The sequence below is a fragment of the Gallus gallus genome, chromosome 3 (genome assembly GCF_016699485.2).
Source record: "Gallus gallus isolate bGalGal1 chromosome 3, bGalGal1.mat.broiler.GRCg7b, whole genome shotgun sequence".
NCBI classification, from domain to species: domain Eukaryota; kingdom Metazoa; phylum Chordata; class Aves; order Galliformes; family Phasianidae; genus Gallus; species Gallus gallus.
The window spans coordinates 68,433,820-68,455,031 of record NC_052534.1 but is presented as its reverse complement, the minus strand read 5'-3'; the positions used below and the strand labels follow the sequence as shown (position 1 = coordinate 68,455,031).

At 36.6% G+C, this 21,212-nt stretch overlaps 1 protein-coding gene across 4 annotated transcripts in view; it reads right to left on the bottom strand.

The window, feature by feature from the left end:
* PREP (prolyl endopeptidase) overlaps positions 1-21,212 on the bottom strand; it is a 97,844-nt gene that overhangs the window by 47,023 nt on the left and 29,609 nt on the right. For all 4 annotated transcript variants that reach the window (XM_040697159.2, NM_001006410.2, XM_046938879.1 and 1 more), the window contains one exon: positions 20,280-20,385. In XM_040697159.2, coding sequence (XP_040553093.1) covers positions 20,280-20,385 — 106 coding nt within the window. The remainder of the gene's footprint in view (positions 1-20,279; positions 20,386-21,212) is intronic.

Sequence of the window (21,212 nt, the reverse complement as noted above, 5' to 3'; positions counted from 1 at the left end):
AGAGAAGCAGAAGAGGAGGAACATTTTTCATGATTAATGAGCCATAAGAGAAGCTTGACTGAACCAAAACTGCACACTCCTTTATCTTCCTCCCCCAGCTGCAGGCCTCCACTTTCATGCTTGGTTTGGCATTTGCCTGAGTGAACAGTATAGCAGATTAAATTAGTTAACCTAGAAGAATGTTCATCTGTTTTACAGGATTTTTCTTTTGCTGACAGATCAGCGAGGGTCATCACCTAATCACAAGCTGAGACAGGAGATGCTGACTGGCTTAAAGTGAGGGGCCAGCACTAGGTAATCTGTGGGCATGAAAACACAGGTAGAGCCAGACAAAGGAGTTGCCTGTCTCAAACTGATCTCTCCAGTACCCAAAGCACCAAGGGGAACAGATAAAGCAGATTTTTATTGAAAACAGCAGATTACATCAGGAGGGGAGTTTGTTTAAAGGAACATAATTTGAAATGCAAAGTATGCCTTGTCAAAGGTTCTGTCTTTCTGTGTCAGGAATGCATCTACAAATCTGTCTAGATGGGGAGACATACATTTAGATTTAAGGTCAGTGTAGCCAGATTAAGTGCAACTCTTCTGTTTCTTCAAGTGTCTTTTGTTTATATGTTTATATTTGCTTATATTTGTTTATAATGTTTATATTTGTAGCTACCGAGTACTATGGAAGGTATTCTGCATGTAGCATTCACTTAGCATGAATTTAGGAAGATTCTACAGTAACTGATCAAACACTCAGAATCAAGGTGAACTGTATACTGTGGGACTTAAGCTGTGCTCATTTCCTTACAGAACATTCTCTATACATGGGTAACAGAGAGCTCTTACACCAGCTGAACGAGTAAGGCTGAGAGCTGATATCATAAGCAACATCAACAGAAGAGGATGTTCCAGCAATCAGAGGTAATCAAAAAAGCAGTCTAGCATGCAGTACAGATAGGAAAGTGTGCTTGACCACGGAGGACCCACAGGGTAACTACCACTAGAAGGAAAACAAAGAATACACAAGAACAGATAGGATAACAAGACCTCCCAAGTCCTTTCTCTCAGCACTGTGTCACAGGTTCCAACTCCCAGGAAATATCTGAGAAAGTCTTTGAAGACACTAGTGAATAAGCAGCTGTAGTAAACAAACAAAACAAAAAAAAAACCCCAAACAACCCCAAATTTGTATGTCATAGTGAAGGGCATAAAACTGTGGAAATAGAGAGATGAACCATACGGTTTCTCTAAGACAAGGCAACTGGGGAGTACTCTGGAGGGGTGATTCACAATCTTTCCAGGAGCTAGACAAGACTCAGGAAATAGCCATTCAAAACAGATAGGAGGCATGATGAAATCTAAAAAGTTTTCATGCAAAATAACCTATGAAAATACCTTAATTGGAGCTGCAGTGCCCAGATCTTCCATCAGAGCAAGGATGATGGACCTGCTATGGGTCACAGACTTCAGTCAGACCTCTGTACACTTGTTATGTGATCAGCACACTCATTCTTACCAAACAGTGAAAGATACATGCACACCTTCCATTGTATGGCTGGATAGACATTCACTCGCTGATGATATCCATGCCCAAAAGCAAACACATGCATGTATCTAGTTATCTAAACAGTTTCTCCTCACCCTTGAAATACTTTGACAAAAGGTCACACCAAGGCCTGTAAGTGGAAGGCTGATTACCCTGATCTAAAAGCAGCTGAAGAATCCCTGTTTCAATCTCAAACTAAAAAGCGTTCCAGTAACAGAAACAATAGATCTCTAAGTTATGACTTAAAAAAAGCCTTCCAAAAACACTAACTTATCTAACTCTGTAACTAAGAATAGTCACAGAGTGAATATGAATTAAAAAAATAATGTACTTGCAAAAAGCAAAAAATTGTTCTTAATTTTTTTTTTATATTTGGATAGATAAAACTCAATAACTAAGCACTAAGAAAGAAAAGTCTGTAATTTCAAGAAGACAAGGCCAGAGGTGGTGCACACAATTCATTCTTCTTTAAATGAAGGGAAGGCAGGAAGAGGTGAAGAACAAGATCTTATTAAGAGTTTCAAGTTTTACTAGCAATCTGTTGAGACTAAGTCTCTGAGGACATCCACTAAGAAGTGTTTGTAGTCCACTGTTAGCATACCCTCCCTTAGCACCCTTAGCACCAAAATTACTGAAGACTCAAAGTTTAACCGACGTAAATATGCAATGAGATACCACATGTTGGAAAAGAATGAGGTTAAAGCTGTTGATAATTTTCTATATGCTGCTGTAACTTAATCATTGTTCCTGCCAGTCCTTCCACTAAAGTGCATTGCTGAAGAGCTACAGACAGTCTGGCATACACGTTTTGCCAGAGAACTATCCACCATCAAATAATTGCATTATAATTGCAACTGTGGGAACAGGATTTATAACCTTCACCTGACAGTCAGTAAAAGCTGTGACACATAGCAGAAAAAACATAATACTACAGAGCTGACCCTTCTTCAGCAATAATTAGAGCAAAAATAAAGTGTACACATTTTCAAAGAAAATTTTCAGATCAGTGAGATCAAAAAGAAAATCATATCAGTAAGCAGTACAGATTCAGTCCTCAGCAGGACACAGTAAAACATTTACTGCTCTGCTGAGGGCTCTCTATGATGTAGCAGCTTTGTGGCTGACTGATGAGAACTACAGAGGAAGGAAAAGCTAATTTGAACAAACTGTGATTATAACAGCAAGAATGATCACAGGGAGCCTGCCGTCAACCCTCTTTGAGAAAGACAGAGTGCTAGAGAGTCACTGTTCATCAGCTTGCAGATGTTCTCAATAATTCCTTCCGTATTTCATGGTTCATGGAAAGGCCAAACAATCCATTCGTGGCAAATAACCTCCTCACTATGCTGGCTGGAGAGACAGAGTTTTTACCGATCAGCTAATGGCAGTTTTTCATCTAATGCTGGGAGAAAAGTTATGAGCAAGAAAAACTCATTCAACCTCTTTCATGTATTCCAGCAGTCAAAGTGATCAGGTAAAGCTACAAAATACTAATCACCATTTAATTATACTTCATCTTACATTTTGCAGTTTTAGTTGGATGCAAAAAAAGTAATCTTAAGGAAAAGCACAATACTATTTTTGACATTTTAAGCATCAAAAGTTTCCTTGTTACCTCAACTTCTGAACTCCTTACTGTGAATGCCAAAGAAAGTTCAATTAAAAAAATATTATCAAAAGTTATATCCCTACTATAAAATGTCATGCAATTTGTCACCAGAGAAGATGCTTGTGAAGACAAAAGCCATAAGATGTTTAGAATGCTAGTTTATATAGCCACCTTCCTTTCCTAGTGCCCCACATACTAACAAAAACCAAACCAAATCAACCAACAAAGTGGTAGCATGTTCCTTGCAAAAGTAATTATGTTGACTGGCAGATGAAATTATCTTTTACTTTTCACTGCTTCCACTCATACCAGCCAACAGCTTAATTGCACAAGGTCAGCAGGTCACCATATAAAAAGCACCTGAACTTTCACGCAGAAGCAATCTTATTGCAGAATATCAGCAAATTAGATTCATCAGGCTTTCATTTTAGAGATTTGCCAAACCTGAAAATGTACATACTCAGAGGCTTCCAAGTTTCAAGTATTCTTTATGAGAAGAGCATTTTTTTGAAAACTGAGCATTTACTCCAGAATTTATATCACAGTACTTATATACACACAGTACTATCCACAATAGTCTTTACATTCAAAACATGATAGATATTCTCACAGCATTCTCACATTGGAAGACAGCCTCATGGCCCTAGTGGTATGATCATAAGATATCCAGGGCAGCATGCAGCCCTTCATTCACATCATCTACATATGCATCAAAAACTACCTGCATTTTGAATCATCATTTTGAATACGGCTTGCTTTTAAGATCTCAGACCAAGGCATCAGCAAAAGATAACTCTTCCCCCCCCCTCTTTCTTCTTCACAGTCACCAATCTTTAATTAAGTGTGTCACTCTGGTCTACAAAGATAAAGCAGATTCTCAAGAAACTTAGACTATGTTTGAAATTAATATCTCAACCTCATAGGATCAGACTTCATTTATGAATGTCTGGAGGAGAGGAGATACTAAAGTTTCCCTGGAAGGAATGAACCTTTGTCACATTTGTATACAGTGAGTTCCCAGTACAACTTATCCTCTGCATGATGGCTACGAAAAAAGAAAAAATAAAAAAATGGAACAAGGCAATCTACGTTCCTGGGTTAAAAAGTTCAGACATGTCAAAATATATATAAGACTAGCCCAAAAGAAAGAAATCTCACACTTTTATGAGCAGAGATTCATCAGCTTCAAGGCTTCTATTTTACTTCCATTTAGAAGATTACACAAAGGACAGAAGAGAATATACATACTTTGTTTAGAGAGTTATAGCTTATGTCCTCATGCAGCAAAGAGAGCAATAGAAAAACAGGAACAAACAGTGGTCTCTCACACCACATTTCTCTAACATACACAAAGCACAGTCTAAAAAATAACTTGATTGTGAGTACTATTTATAAATGCAATGTCCAGCTAGACATTAGATCTCTTTATTCAACTTGTAACCTGTTTAACCTTATTGATAACGAGTCCCCTTGAATTAAGAACACCTACAACAAAAGCAAAACTGTTGAGAATTACCATTTATAGGTTATGAAACTGTTTTCTTAAAGCAAATACAATTTTGTTAAGGCTTCCACATAATTTACAAGATTGAGCTGATTTTTTTTTTCCCCTATTTGTTTGGGAACTAGGATGGGAAGGCTTTGTTTCAATATAGATTTTTGAAGTCTTTTTTTTCTAATTATTTTTAATTATTATTATTTTAAAGTTTCTTAAAACACAGAATTACTCCACCTGCTACACTCAGCTTTCTAGTTGGTCTATTGTCCTCTCACAATCCTTTCTCTTGTCCATTTTCACCACAAAGGTTTTTATCAACATTTTCAGCCTATATACAATATACTGACTCATCCCTTTGAAGTTACTGTATATAGCACTGTTCATTGTTGTTTATTTATGTTTTAAAGACAACCTTATAAACTGCAAGACTAAACAAAAGTACAAAAAGATCATATAAATCTAATATCAACAGAAAGTTGACAAACATCATATTTACTTTTCTGTCTGCCTGCAGAGCACATTCCTTCAGTTTGTCTAAGAAAAACAGAATGCTCTCCTAAACAAAAACACAGAATAAAGAAATTCTTACAGCAAATCTTACAGTTATCAACACTGCAAGAAGGGCTTGAAAAAGCAATCTGCCTTGCTTCTCATACCAGCCTCATACAAAGTGTACTTTGCAACCAGTAAACACTGAACTTTAGTCTTTGCTCAGTTTGTCTAGCCTCTTTCAAGCTAGTAGTTCTTCAATATTTTAGACAAGATTATCTCCTTCATGTGCTTCATCTACCTCCCACTCTTTTTTGGAAGCCATCATGGATCTATTTAAGATCAACCAGGGGATCAGGCCCAGTCAGCATGGGTTTATGAATGGTAGATCCTGTTTGACAAACCTGATTTTCTTCTATGACAAGGTGACCTGCTTAGTGGATAAAAGTAAGGCTGTTGATGTGGTCTACCTGGACTTCAGGAGAGCCTTTGACACTGTCCCTCTCAGCATCCTTGTGGAGAAGCTGGCTGCCCATGGTTTGCATGAACATATGCTCCACTGGGTGAAACAGTGTCTGGATGGCCAGGCCCAAAGAGTTGTGGTCAATGGAGTTAAATTCAGTTGGTGGCCACTCACGAGTGGTGTCCCCCAGGCTGGGTACTGGGGCTGCTTCTATTTAACATCCTTATAATGATCTTGATAAGGGAATTGAGTGCACCCTCACTAAGTCTGCAGACAACGCCAAGCTGGGAGAGTGTTGATCTACGAGTGGGGAGAAAGGCCCTACAGAGGGACATGGATAGACTGGATCAATGGGCCAAGGCAAACTGTATGACCCAAGTGTCAGGTCCTGCATTTTGGTCACAACAACCTCAGGCAACCCTACAGGCTCAGGGAGGAGTGGCTGGAAAGCTGTCTGACAGAAAGGGACCTCGGTGTACTGATGGACAGTTGGCTGAATAAGAGCCAGCAATGTGCCCAGGTGACCAAGAAGGCTAACGGCATCCTGGCTTGTATCAGGAATGGTGTGGTGAGCAGGACTAGGGCAGTAATCCTGTCCTTGTACTCAGCACTGGTGAGGCCCCAGCTCGAGTACTGTGTTCAGTTTTGGGCATTTCAGTACAGAAAGGATACTGAGGTGCTGGAGCAAGTCCAGAGAAGGACAACAAGGCTTGTGAAGATTATCTCCAACAAAAATTGGAGAATATGCCCTATGAGGAGCAAGTAAAGGAACTGGGGTTGTTTAGTATGAGGAAGAGGAGGCTGAGGGGAGACCCTAATGCTCTCTTCAAATACCTGAAAGGTGATTGCAGCAACAGTGGGGTTGGTCTCTTCTTACTAGTGACAGGATGATGGGGAAATGGCCTTAAGTTGCACCAGGAAAGGTTTAAGTTGGATACCACACAAAACTTCTTTACTGAAAGGGTTGTTAAGCACTGGAATAGGCTCCCTCACAGGAGGTGATTGAGTCACCATCCTTGGATGTGTTTAAAAACTGTTTGGATGTGGTGTTCAGGGACATGATTTAGTAGAGGGTTGTGAGAGTAGTGTAGTTGGGTTGCGGTTGGACTTGATGATTTTTGATTTCTTTTCCAATCTGAGCAATTCTATGATTCTATGATTCTCAGACAAACTATCAGTTTCCAAAGCAGCTCAAAGTCTCTTCTCCCAGATACCCAAATGTAAGAACTTCCATCACCATCCTCTCCCCCCAAGCTCTCCACATCTCCAACATCTGTAAACCTATGTTCACAGGAAAATCTCTTCCAATCAACAACCTAGGCTGCAGCCTGTGTCTTTCAACTGGCTATTTCTCTATGTCTTCTGCTTTCCAGAAAACACAGCAGCCTTTCAGAGTTGATACATGCTGAGAGGATGCAAGAAGCTACCTCTTCTGCACCCCAATCTGCTTTGTGCCCCTGCTTTCTCGCTCTGTTCTCATGATGCAGCTCCCCCCCAGGAAAAAGAGAGTGGGGTCTGTTCAGAGCTCTGAGGCAGTGATTCATAAATCAGCTCTATTGTGCCCGTAACAAGAGGATCTCAATACTTTCTTAGGCTTCCTGGGCACTGCTATAATACAAAAAGTCAGTACTAAGAACTTCAAAAAGACCAATTGGCCATGTCATGTTGGTTTAAGTTTTTATCCAAGGCTGATTAAAGAGCTTTCACTTACTCCCCTTCACACACCTACATATTCGTGCTAACTCCCCTTCTCCCTGCACCAAACTACAGATTCAGAATAAATAGTCAAGGCTGACAACGTAATCAAAAAAACAATTTGTAGAGAGAAGAAAAAAAGTTATTACCGGACACAGGAATAATAAGAAACATGTTAGGAGAAAAAAGTTATCTTTTTTAGAAAAAACAAACTCATACAGCAAGGTTTCTTAATACATAAATGCTTGATTGCTATGCATTCAACTGTTTGGTTAGTATGATGCATTATCAGAGATATTGAGTACAACAGGTAACTAAGGTGATTAATGAGAAGTTTTTTCTGTTTGATTGGTTCAACACGCAAGCAAACTCCAGAGCATTGCCAGTACCGTAGAAGACAAGTTTAATAGAACAGCTACTAAAAATTGTGCCTTACAATACTGAGCTATTGGCAATCGTGCTGCTTTTCTTTTCTTAATAAATGTACAGCATTAGATTTTTTAAAAAAAATTTGTATAAGCCAATGTTCGAGACATTTATGTTCAGCTTAGCAGGAAAAGTAGGAAATTCTGATGTCTTGAATGAGAGACAGGCTCCTGGACATGAACCCACAGTTATATCCTTACTGACACAACACACAGTTGTTGCTCCTCTGCTACTGAATCTCAAAGCAAAATTAAATTATATTAGTAGGTTCAGTAGCTGACAAAGAGAGAAACAAAACCAACAAGAATCCCAACACTCATTAAAGAATAGCCACGAATTTGTCAGAAGCTATGCAGTGATTTTCTAGTCTAGAAAGGCCCATTCTTAGAACAAATAGCTCACAATGGTTTGCTAAGATTTTAACTAGGCCAACTGAATATTTGAAGAGCAAAACGACTCATACTGAGTACTGTGAAGGAGGGAAGGGAAGCATGAAGAACATTTTATCTAACCTGAGAAGCAGAAAAGATGCTTCCTTTAATATTAGTGGAATGAAATAGAAGCACGGCTTCATAAGTTATCTTCCAGGGAAAACACTCTGGCAAGGATTATTATAGAAGATCACACTGTAAATTCAATTAACCCAGGGCTGTTGGAAAAGTATCATGTGCATTCCTATACAGAAAAGGGGAAGCAGTCTACTCTCATTTCTTAGATGCAGTCTCCACTTAGATTCAAGACTATTTTCTATCCTACACAGAGCAACCTGACTTCCACTGGTACCCAGCCACTTGAAATATATAAAGAATCAATGAATACAGAAGACAACTGTTCTCACTACAGCAGAACTAGTATGTCGTGCTTGCATAAAGTCTTTAATTATATCATTTCTCACACACAATTTAAAGAGTATATACAAAAAGAAGCCACAACTCACACTGTGTGGAAAGCTAATGAAATGTATTAACTCATAATTACTAAAGTAATAATGAAGTAGCAAATACTGGGCAAACGGTATTTCATTAAAAAGATGAGAAAGTTAATCCAGTGGTTCCCTCTACATGGAAGTAATTTTTTTGGACTGGCTGACATCTACCAGACTGTACTAAATGTACAGCGGAGCTGGAAGAATACCCAGCAGATTTCCGCAACTAGCATTTTCCTAAAAGTACTTAAAATACCAATTTTCAGATTTGGACTTAAAATATATATAGCACCTAAGCTAAGAGGCTGAGCTGAAGATAAAGTATGGAGTGAAAACAATTTCATCCCAAAAGACAACATCAAAGAAAATACACAATGGTGTACGTTCTCTATGCTGTGCTCATACTGGAAAGAATAATTTTTTGGTGAGGTACTCAGTTCTAAGCCTTTCAGAAATTCAACATGACTGTACCAATTAGTTCACCTACATTCCCTCCAAAGAACACCAACTAGTTTGTAAGACAAGATTTTCCTTTTCAAAACTGAAACAGACTCATTTTTATTCAGGTAACTACTAATTACGTTCTTGCACTTTTCTACTATCTTACATTGTACAGACATCAGATTTATGAGTCTGCAGTTTTCCTCAGTATTTCCAAAAGTCTTCTACAAATTTTGCATCACTTTGCTACCCTTCCTTTCTAAGTTATCATGTCATTTTTAAGTCAAAGGCTACACACTACCTCAGCAATTAGGATATTTCACCTTGAGTTCTTCTAGAACTCATGGGTGAATTCCTTAGGCTTATCTTTTCTGGTAAGTGCATTGCTGTTCTGTCAATTTATTTGCCACAATCTATTTGTAATTCACCAGCACAGTCATACCACTCTCACTTCAATTTTAGATAAATCTTCTCATGAGTTTCCCAAGAAAAGTAACTCCAGCACTGTATTACCCTATTTCCAATGCTAGTTCTTGTGCACAGTGAAGCGTGTAAGACACATAGTTTAATTCTTACCTACAAGCAATTCACGGACTAACTTTTGTACAGACGACTATGTATTACCATACACTGAGTGAAGTCTACTTGGTATTCCCTAAAAAAGTAACTGTTTTGTTACATAAACATCAGCCATGACAGATAGGATACCTGAGATTAAAAAGACTGAGTTCCACAGAAAAGGTAAGAACCAAAAAAATGAATTGCTCAGTAGTTTGAACAAGATCTCCTTCTTGAGGCTTAAAGATTATTCTTTTTTTTTTTTTTTTTTTTAATTAAAGGATAATGTGAATCTGTTTTGATTGTAGTTGAGAACTCTTTAAGACGAGCAAAGAAATACAACAAAGTTTACAACCATGCCAGGTTTTGGAATGCATTTAATAGAGGCTTCTTTTAGCCTGGAGAAATGGCACAAATACAAAGCTGCCAAACTCATTAAAAGAAAAACAGATTGATTCTATTTAACGGGATTATACTGCTAACAAACTCTGCTCTTTAAAGGTACAAATGATAGGTAAAAGAAACTTAACTCCTAACAAAACACCTATCTGGCTAGAACACCTGTACAGAGTTACTTCTAAAAAAATGAAGACTGCACACTTAAAAGTATATTCTAACCTCTGGATGAAAATTGGCATGGAAGCTAGTATGATATGTAAGCTATTACACTACATGATCATACTAACCATTTTGCAACTCCATAAACCATAAAACAGTTGTTTCATAATGAAGGAGAGCTTTTATTTTGGATTACTTAAGGTATCTGTTTCAGCTTTTCCAAAACCTACACTACATATATAGAACCTACTGTAAGGGATCCAAAGTCCTCTTCAGCTTCTGCCACCAAATACAAATGTCACCATTCAACTTCCCTTATTTACCATTCAGGTAGTTACTCAGTATAAAAATCATTCCACTAAAAGCTTATTAGCTAGGATATGTAAAACTAAGCTACTAAATACTGACACATTTCATGAAAAGAAAGACACTACTGCTTTATTTTTTAGGATAAAGAAAATTGCTATCTGGAAGTACCACTTTCCTCATCTCCACAAGGACAGAAGGATCCTAGCCAACTAGCTTAGACTAGATTAACTTCTAAGCATCTATCACTACAGTAGAAGTCATCTTGTTCATGCGATTTTCTACTGGTTAGACGTCACAAAAGTACTGATGCCAGCAATTTCACTACTATTAACAATTTGAGGACTCCTATAATGAGGATTCCTACAAACTGAGTTGGGAAATACAGGGTGAGAGTTGTACATACATTACAACTTCCTTATCTTCAAACCTCTGGATTACAGAGTACGCTGTACTGTCTCAAAACTTTCCACTGCATATGGACTAAGTGATACAATGAATGTTCATCAAGATAGAGAAAACTGCAATGGCACACAGTTGAAAAGTCTTGGATGTCAGCAGTTGTCCCATGGAACATCTGAAAAGGGATTGCAGCACAAGTCAACCCCTACTGACACATTTCAAGTGTGTAAATCACAAACTACATCAATACTAAAAATAAATTAATTAGTCTTAAAAAAATTCCAGGTTGGGGTATGATTTAAGGCCAGGAATCATTTATAATAAGCAGTCTGAATGCAACCACTCAACCACTGAAGAGTAAGAGAGTTGTACAAGTATCAACATAGGTTGTTAAAAGTCAGCTGGTCTTAGTGCCAGAAAACATTTATCAATCCATTAAGTTTACTAGAACTGACTTCCTCTATACAAGCAGGGTCTGGCTACATGCAAGAAAAGCTTAGAAAGATAAGTAATGAAGTCTGATATTTACAATATTTGATAGGTAGGAGAGACCTCATCAAATTCTTTAACGCAGCAAGAGAGCTGAAATCAGATCTTCTCACTGCGTAGGTGAATGATTCTCCTCCTGAGCTGACTGCGGAAAAAGCGCAAAAGAAACATGAGAAACACTGCTTCCTTGCACGTCTTGGGATACCTCAGAGAGGCAGCATGAAAGCAGAGGGAGCGTCTGCATCCTACATAGTTTCAACTTTGAGCCTCCCACTTCACCACTGCCTACTTTCTAATTCTAGTAGCTCAGTATGTAGATTTATAATGCATCTTTTTCTATGGCCTCTGTCTCTCTTTGAATTTAACAAAATAGAAACATAGCTCAGGATTGTGGGTTCCATGGGGTAGTATAGAACCTGAAAGATAAGTATTTAAATGTTTCAATATATTAATGTCTATATCATGTTACAAAACTATTCAGTAGAGGACAAAACATTAAAACACACATTATGCTCCTTATTTGTAATTCTTCCTCACTAGCAAGATGCCTGAAGATGATGCCTGCCCTTGCAAACGGAAACATCAAATTATATGGGGAAAAAATGGAAATTATTTTAAACAACGAAGACAGCTAAAGGTAAGGGAGCAAAGTCAGAACACTTAAAATTAGCAGTGGTGACTGTCTGATTCTCTTAGTCGTAGAAGGAGACCAGTGGGATAAAGAAAAGCTTAAAGGAGCTGAAAAAAAAAATAAACCACTATCTGGAATGAGACACAAAGGAAAAGCCAGAATATTGTCCTGCTGCTTTGGAAAGTAAGGCATCGCTCCTACTACTTACGAATTGTTAACAAAAAAGGCTGACTTATTTTATTGTTCAATTTCTTGCTGATTCTCATGGGACAATCTGGTTCGCCCATTTCAGCCTCTTACACAGAAAAGCTGCAGATTTAACTTATTTGTATTGTCCAAATATCCAATGAAAAACAAGACGGGCATGGAATTGAGCATAAACAGGAAAAGAAGTTCAAATTTTAAGGAAGTAAAAAGGGTTTTACAGCTTTTTTTTTTTTTTCTTCTCTTTTTCAACTGGATATGCTTATCCTGTTGTATTCATCTTTTCAAAACAACCAGGAACAAATGAATTCAATTTGAAATGAAAAAGGAAATATTTTTCTTGTTATAATAGCAGTTCAAATGTAAATAAAAGTGAAAAGGGAAGACTACACATTCATTCCATCTGCTGAAGAAGGAAATATCTTAACTCCTGTAAGCCTGCTATGGGCTATATTGTGTTGGACCATAATTCCCACAGTAGCTGACTCATTTTTGAATTCACAGTCATCTTCTGAGTTCTCTCAGGCAAGTATTTGATGAGTGTTTTTCATTTCTATACACGAAATGCACTGCTTCATCATTTTCCTTTCCTACTTCATTTCTTTTCCCAAGATGGATTTTTTCCCCCTACTTTCCTGCAAATGTAAACCAAACTATTCAACTGGATACTGAATTGTGTGAAGGACAATGATTTTTCATTTTTTATCTTTCAGATTAAAGAAAATAAAAAAAAATTACTCTGATCTTTCTTAATGGATAAATAAAAATGTTTTTTTTTTCCCCCTTAGATTGTACAGTTCTAACTCCCAGTTTCCAGTTGCAAAGGCAGACTACTTGTATGCATCTTTCCACAGCAAGCTTCTACAAACTAGAATGGAATTTTGATTGTAGTAACCCAAGCGTCTCCTATTTTTTAATTTAATGCTATTTCCTCTTTTTTAATGCCACTAAATTGGAGTTTCACTGTTAAAGCACTACATCCTTACAACAAGTAAAAGGCACCTACGTCAGATGTGTTATCTGCTAGATCCCAGGCTGACCCAGTTTTGGCTGGGAGAGAGCTAATACCTATTTTACCCTAATATTTGCTTTCATTTTTTTCAGTATCCCTCATTCCCTCTTTGCCAATCAGTACAATTTCTGAAATAATGAATGCTCATTTAAGAGTTCTGCAACTAGTTCTCTATGAAATCTTTTTGTGAATAGCTGCATTTTAATTGGCTTATTTTCTCTCTCACCTCCACTTAGAATTTTTTTTCAAATGCCATGGGAGGAATGTTTCACTTTTAATTTTTTGAAAGTGGTCTTCAGTTTTGTAGTTTTTCTGCTTCTTCCCTTGCCTTTAATCTTAAGGAGTATGAGAGAGAACAGCTTCACTGCCATGGGTACCTCTGCAAGCAGCACAGAGATCTAGGCCTGTAATTATCCTAAAGATTTGTAATTCACAGAGACTCTTTCTGTTTAATAGTTGCAGGGAGAGCACAGAAATGCAGCTAATGACCTGAAACACATGAGCTCTGTCCATCACCTCCTCTCAGACATGAAGGGTATGGAAGCAACTCTCCCATTACTTCTAACAGAATTCAGCAGTGACTTCATTTCTGCAGTACAGCATAATGTAAGAAAGTTCGTTACCCGCCCCAGCCATAATGGAATTCACTGTATTCAATAATGAAACTATCTGTACTATTAGCTTAATGAAAATATAAAATCAGAAGAGATTTAAAACAACTTTACCTTGTTATTATATACTCAATCTATGCGTCAGTTGTTATCCAGCCCAAGAAAAATGGAACTACTAATTTGAAAGCAACTACTACAAGCCTGCATTTGTCCACCCTGTACATCCTTTAAACCATATACCAACACAGTCTAGTCCTCCTTTACAATGATATTCCAGTGCTACGCTATTTCAACACAGACAATCAGTTGCATAACATACTATTAATTGATTTATGACTTAGTTATGTCTAGTAACAGACAGAAAATGAGTTGCTTAAGGAGCTCTCTAGAAACGAATCCATTTGTTACTGCTCCTTTTATTCCATGGATCAGTTCTGAAATTGAACCATCTCAGGTCACAGTAAGTACCAGCAATGACAAAGCCTTGTTAAAAACCCCAACAATCCCAACCAACAAGCCCACTGGAAGTGGTGCTTTTCTGTACCTATGTTCTAGGTGAGAACTTACATTAAAATACTGAGTACCACACTCAAGAAAGTATGCAAGTTCTGTATGAAATTAATCTATACCGTAAGTCTATCAAGCTCATACAGTAACTCGGTCATGAGATCAATTGTCCTCTATAAAATGACAGGAGTCATTGCAATTTTCCAAAATCTTTCAGTTCCTTTCCTCTCACTATTTGTCATTATTTTATGCTAGTGAAAGAATATTTAATCCAAGTCAGATATTCAGATATTCTGAAATCTGATGTACAGATTTGTATGGAGTCATTTTAACTCAACCGTACTAGGGTTCAGCATAAGCAGGATGCCATCAAATTATTCAAAGAATTCAGAGAAGAGAGCTGTTATTCAAGTCACAACTGATAGATAAACTTTCATTGATTTTCTTACCTCAGATAATCCATAGGGGAGAGAACCCTGTGGCCACAGTTTGGGGGGACACTGTTTGCCAGCATCATTCAAGTGGTCAAGAGACGACTTGGACAGTTACAATGCCTGGGAGTGAAGAGACCTCTAGCACACAGAGATGAGCAGGCATGTACCTCTTGGCTTCAGTCTAAGGGCATAAAAGGCTGTGTCCAACCTGCTCATGTATAGGCATAGCCTGAGTTACACAGGCAGCCTATCCCATCCCTCAGCTGAAGCAGTAGGAAGCCTGAATACATGCTTCTGTCATTTAGGAGATGTGCAAGGTTCAAGACTTACAGCAGGAGGGTGGTACTGAGAACACCACAAATAAAACACATTGCCACATTAAGTCTCTGTTTCAGCAAGAGCATAGGGTAGTACAGGGTACACTCATCACCAGATCATTGTAAAGGGGTGCCAAATATCTGGGATTTGTCTTCTTTTTTACAGTACAGTTACAGTAACACATCGATAAAAGATGGGAGCTGCTTTCAGTTCATTTTTTAACCCGTGAGGACAGTAATAAATAAAGTTTCACAAAGAGGAAGCATAATTATCTAGATAATCTTTTTGTTAATTGCATTGAGAAGCGTTATTAGAATCATTAGAGCCCAGCTGCCCCGGAAGCTGGATTTTTTTTCTGTCAATTTTGGAGATCACTGCTAATTAAGAGGCACACTATGAAAACGCTATTTTTTGAAGAGGCCATTTATGTTTTCTTCTGTTCTCTCACATTAGGAGAACCCTAATGCAGTTTTTTTCAGCTTGTATTTTCATCTCATGTAAAACAAGAATTAAACCACTTTGCAATTAGACAAGGTTAAACTACAATAATGAACTTTCAAAACATTCTGGAAAAGCAGATCATTTGAGTCCACGTTTGGAAGACACTATAATTACTGCTGTGTTCACTGCTTTAATGAATGAGACTATCATATAAGGTATAAAATAAAGAATGCTAAGGCGTATGAGAAGGAAAAAAAATCCCATTTCATTCAGAGAACAGTATTGGTAACAGATGCATTATTGCTAAGAGAAATTCCTTTGTACAATGTTCCCCGAATAGAACAAATTGGTGCTTCTTTTTGGGTAAGGTTACACTGTTTTCAAGAAACTGATTCTATTCCTTCAGACTAATTCAAGGATTCAGCAGATCCCAAGGCTGCAGAATCACTGGAGACTAACATAGAAATTACTCTCAACAATGCAAAAATTCAATAATTAAAAGATCTGATGCATATTTGCTAATAAAAGCTACTTTTTTAATATAGTAGATAAGGACACACCAAACCTAGCTTTTATGCAACTTTTTCACTGTTTTTGTTATCTTTACACTGGAAAGGACAATTTTCAAATGCAAACTTCATCACAGGTATAAAAAGAAGGGAATGTTGTTTAGGCAATGTGCATGCACACATTCACTCTTTCAATATGCTCTTAACATTTTCAACCCTCCCTCTACAAATTTACCTCTGGTCTAGAGATATGAGAGCTTTCTCTTCTCTCTCCGGTTTTTGGCTAATTTAATTCTTAACATAAAAGAGGCTCTTTCTCAACTCCTATCTTCCAAGACATTCCTTCTGCTTTTTCAGGAGTAGAAAGTGTTAGTAACAGAAGTTTTTGCATTTCAGAACTCATTTTCTTCACTGTTGAACCACCAAAAATGATGCACATGAACAAAAAATTAATTTGACTTTTTGAAAAATAGGAAATTCTATACCTCTATATGATATATACATTCTATACATCACAAATCAAGAAAAGTACAACAGAACTTTAGCTTCCAAGAAGGATATGCTTCCCTGTCTTGGGAACAAAGTAACAGCCTATGAATATAATCTAATTTCACTTTCCTGCAGTTTTCCAACAAACAACAACCTGGCACTTTTGGCATTCAGTACTGAGGTCACAGCACTGAACTACATGACTTCTACACAACCATTTGTAAGTAAGTGGGCCAAACAAATGGCCATTTATCACTGCAACCATTGTCTCAAGGAAATAGTAAAAGAATTACAGTCAGCTCCACAAGGCCCTCAGTGCATCATAGGGAAAAGAAATCCAATCTTCAGTGGTCGTATTTCTTAACTATAAAAACACCTTTTCAAAGAAAACTATTTAAACAAGTAAGAAATTTGATTGCCTCCTGTCAGAGTTCGATTGCACTGCTAGCAATCAAAATCAAGAAAGGTAGATGAAGTTAGTTAACATGACATTTTGAAATAGGCTTTTAGAGTAATAAATCACAGATCAGAATCAGTTCTCTGCATTTTAGTGAAATTCTGTCTAAGTGACATTAGTTCATGACTTTAAGTGTGGGCATTTCAAACTGCAGTGGCACACTGACTATGGGAAAGAGTATTTTAAAAAACAAATTCATGATGATATAGAGGAAATGATATTTAAAAAGATATGCTACAGAGCCACTTTAAAAAACAATCATTTGAAACGTGTTATGATTAGTAGTTGCTTTTTCTTCCCCCACTCCCTCCAAAAACAAACCAACCAACCAACCAGGGAGGGCATACCTCATATCTTCTGAAAAAGATTCACTGCTTTTTTTGTTCAATGTTCCCCAAATAAGTTTAAAGAATTGTAAAGCCTGAAAAATTTAAAAACCTTTTAAGAATGACTGCATTACTGGACAACTTGTATTAGGGAAGAAAACCAAAAGTCTGGAAAGCTAATTATTTATTTCAAGTACCATCTAGGACACTGGAAAAATACTATCCTGCTTTTTTTCCTTTTATTCCTATTTACATATATACACACACACATATATACATATATATGTGTGTATATATATATATATATTTCCATATATATTTTAAATATTATATATATTAAATATATTTATGTATACACTTTTTTTTTTAAGAAAGATGATATTCTGAATGCTACTGTGGATTTTTGAATAAACAGGTCATTGTAAACAGGTCAAGTAAAAAGGCTCAGACTGAACAGTCAATAATTCTGAGGAAAGAAAATTGTAAGAAATCCCCTAGACTTAACCAAAGGTACAAATTTTTCTCATAAAATAAAACATGTTCTAAAAGCTAAAATATAGAAAAATAATGTAATATGCTTTAAAAAGCACAGATACTAAAGACTTGACTCTCTTGAGCCTTTGTAACTGGTAGCGTGATTCACTACTTACACACATACTCATAACATATAGATAGCATAAGGAGGGCCAGTATTTTTATATCTGTTAGTTTTCTAAGAATGTGCTTCCATTATTCATAATTATCTCCATCTTAACCCATCCGAACATCCCTTGGAATATTATTGAACAGTCTCTCCTAATTTGCAGTTAAGTGCAAGTCTTAAATCAAGTAACAGACTTGTCATTAAACTCAATTTCAGACATATTCTAGAGCTGCTCATTTATTATCTAAATCACCTTCATGAAATCTCGTATTAGTTTCTCTGAACTTCACAAATAATTACTTCTACATTTGCTGACCCGGAAAATTACAAACATCTGAAACTACACTTCTTACGGTCTAAGTTGCTAGTCAGAAAACTAAGCTTACACATTTAATGCTTGCTCAAATTTACCATTTCTGGCCAAAGACTGGAGGACCAGTGATTCAGGGTGCTTACCTGTGAATGGAAAATCATCTCCAGGAAACACTGCATATGTCTATTGTTAAGTCTGTGCTTACTAACATGAAGGCAGAAAGACATGGAGAAAGATAAGTCTTCATACTGAAAATGCATTTGGCAACTTAGATAACAAAGGTACATGAGGTTAAAAAAAAAACAGAATTTGTGCAAGCAAACTGTTATACCTAAATCTTTCCTTTTATAAAGGGACAGAGAGAATTTAGAGAGGCGAAAGAATTTCCACTGACAAACAAACAAGACAGCAGGTCAAAACACTGGTCTGAAGGAAATATTTGTAAAGCAGCGTTTTCAAGCCTGGAAAAGGTTAAACTATCCTTTCACCTTATACCAGGCAGTATAAAATAGAAGCTTCATTATCTCATCCATCGTCTGTCAAGACTTCATGCTAGTTTTCATATCAAGGTTGCTCAACGTACCTATAAATGGGAGGGTAAATATGGGAGGAGAGCTACTCTTTTTAATTCAATCTGCCTCTAGCTGCAAAGTGTCATCTTGAATGACAATCCAATTTATCATTTACAAAAATGCATCACTGTACTAAACAGTTTTATCTACGCAGTTTAATGTCTGTAATGGACTTCCACAGAAAGTATCTGTAATGATTGTCATTAGACCTACTATTTTCTACATTCAAGAGGGAATTAAATTAACTTAGCAGTTTTGTCTAATACAACTTGTCTAAGACAAGTTTAAAAGTAATTAAGAAATATCATTTATAAAGGGGTGAAATAACATGAACACAAAATAAAAATCAATGTTCTCCCTGGGACGGAGTTTAGAAGTATGAACTGTCATCTTTAACACTTAACTCACCAAAATTCAATCTACTGTACTAAGACTTCTTCAACTAATTAAGGGAAGACTGCACAACCATGAAGTATAATAAAGGCACTGACAGAGAGAAACAAAAATACATTCCTCTCTCCCCCTCCCGCTGCAGAGCTGCTGCAGTTCTGATCACTCTCATAAGCCTTGAATATTCTGTTTACAGGCAAGAGAACAAGTTGCTTAAATCTAATATCCAATGAAGAGCTACTGCAGTATTCATTACCCCTGAAGTTTTTTTGAAAATAGAAGCAGCAAGGAGTCAAAGAATTAAGTTGTTGTGTGTAGTGCAAAGCATATATCGAGGAAGAGATTTCAACAATGCCAGTATTCTGGCAAGACAAAAGCCACTGACCATTAAAATGATTTACCATAATGACCAAAGTACCAAACATTTTGCTCCATAGTATTGAGTCTAATATGCCAAATACACAAAAGGCAGAAGGTAATCCAACTAGAAGACAAATAGGCAATAGTTCATAAATATTTATTTGAAACCTTACAGTGGAAGTATCTACTAAGAATAACAACAATACAGAGCCAAGTTTTATTAGTAATACATTAAAGGGCTTTTTTTTCATTTCACTATACAGTGAAAATGTTGTATAGAAGTTGGAGAATCAGGTTGCTTTGTTTTCAAAAGGGAGATTAATGCTTGAAGAGAGAGGCATGCACTTTAGAAATGAGAAAAAAATTAAGCATTGGAAAATATTAGTGGAGTAAAAAAAGATGGAACACACACTTCTAAGGGTGTCTATATTATCTCAGTTTTTCCTTGGGACCTTTTAAACTACAAAACTAAGAATGTTTTTTTTTTTCCTAATGAAACATAAAGAAAACCAAGTTCCAGAAGTATGCATTTTCTCATTCTCTACATCAGAAAATAAGATGTTAAGTGATACATAAATATTTATATGCAAATATATTTCAAATTCTACATTACAGAATGAAATGAAAGAAAAATGAAGAAAAAAATCTACAAAGCAAGAAAACACATACCTGATATACCCTGAGACTCTTTCTGGAGATCACAGTACCACAGCCTGTTCACTGGATCACACCCTTCTCGAATGGACAGCAAGACATATCGACCATCATCAGATATCTGCAAATTAGAGAAAATAAAATAAAAAATCCAAGTTGAAAAGGCAGTCCCCTAAAACTCTAGCAAAAAGTTAGTCAGTGCACACACAAGAGAAGGATTTAACAAGATGGTAAAAGATAGCTTTGGACTCATGGTTTGTCTAATTAAAATGAACTTCCAAAGGTAGCTGCTAAAAGTCTCTCCCTCAGAGGTGCAAGGAGACTGGCTGCTTTCCTCCCAGTCACTTAAAAATTTTTTTTTATCATTTTCATAAGGTTTACACATAAATCTAGTGCTGTTGCTAAATGAACATTACAAGATACAAACATTATAAATTTTCAGATGAAGCTTTTTGTTCTGCCATTACAGAAACACATGATAAAATTTCCAAATTTGTGTCTTGGTACATGAAGTTACCATTTAAGCCTTTTTTTTTCTGTTCAATTTTTGCAAACATAACTTGTTTCCTTGCAAAGCTTTTGAAAGTGCAAGTCCATGAAGGGAAGGCATAACATAACAGGAAGTCATCAATTTAAAGTTTCCCTTTTCTTACTAAGCTCTTTTGAGTTTATTCCAAAATTACCAGATTTAGATATTTTATTAACATCTGATGTAGGAGATTGTTTCCTGCCTACATTCCTACACAACAGTGTCTAACAGAAATTTCAACCTTTAGTTACAAAACATGAAACTGAACTTGGAAAGCTTTCCATTTGGCGCTAAACATCTTCAAAAAAAATCCTTATTCATCTATTGTAATTACTACATAGGTTTATTTCAGTTAATATTCATAACATTAATTGTGCAAAGTTTTCTTAGAATTAGTTAGCAAAATAAATTTCAGAAAA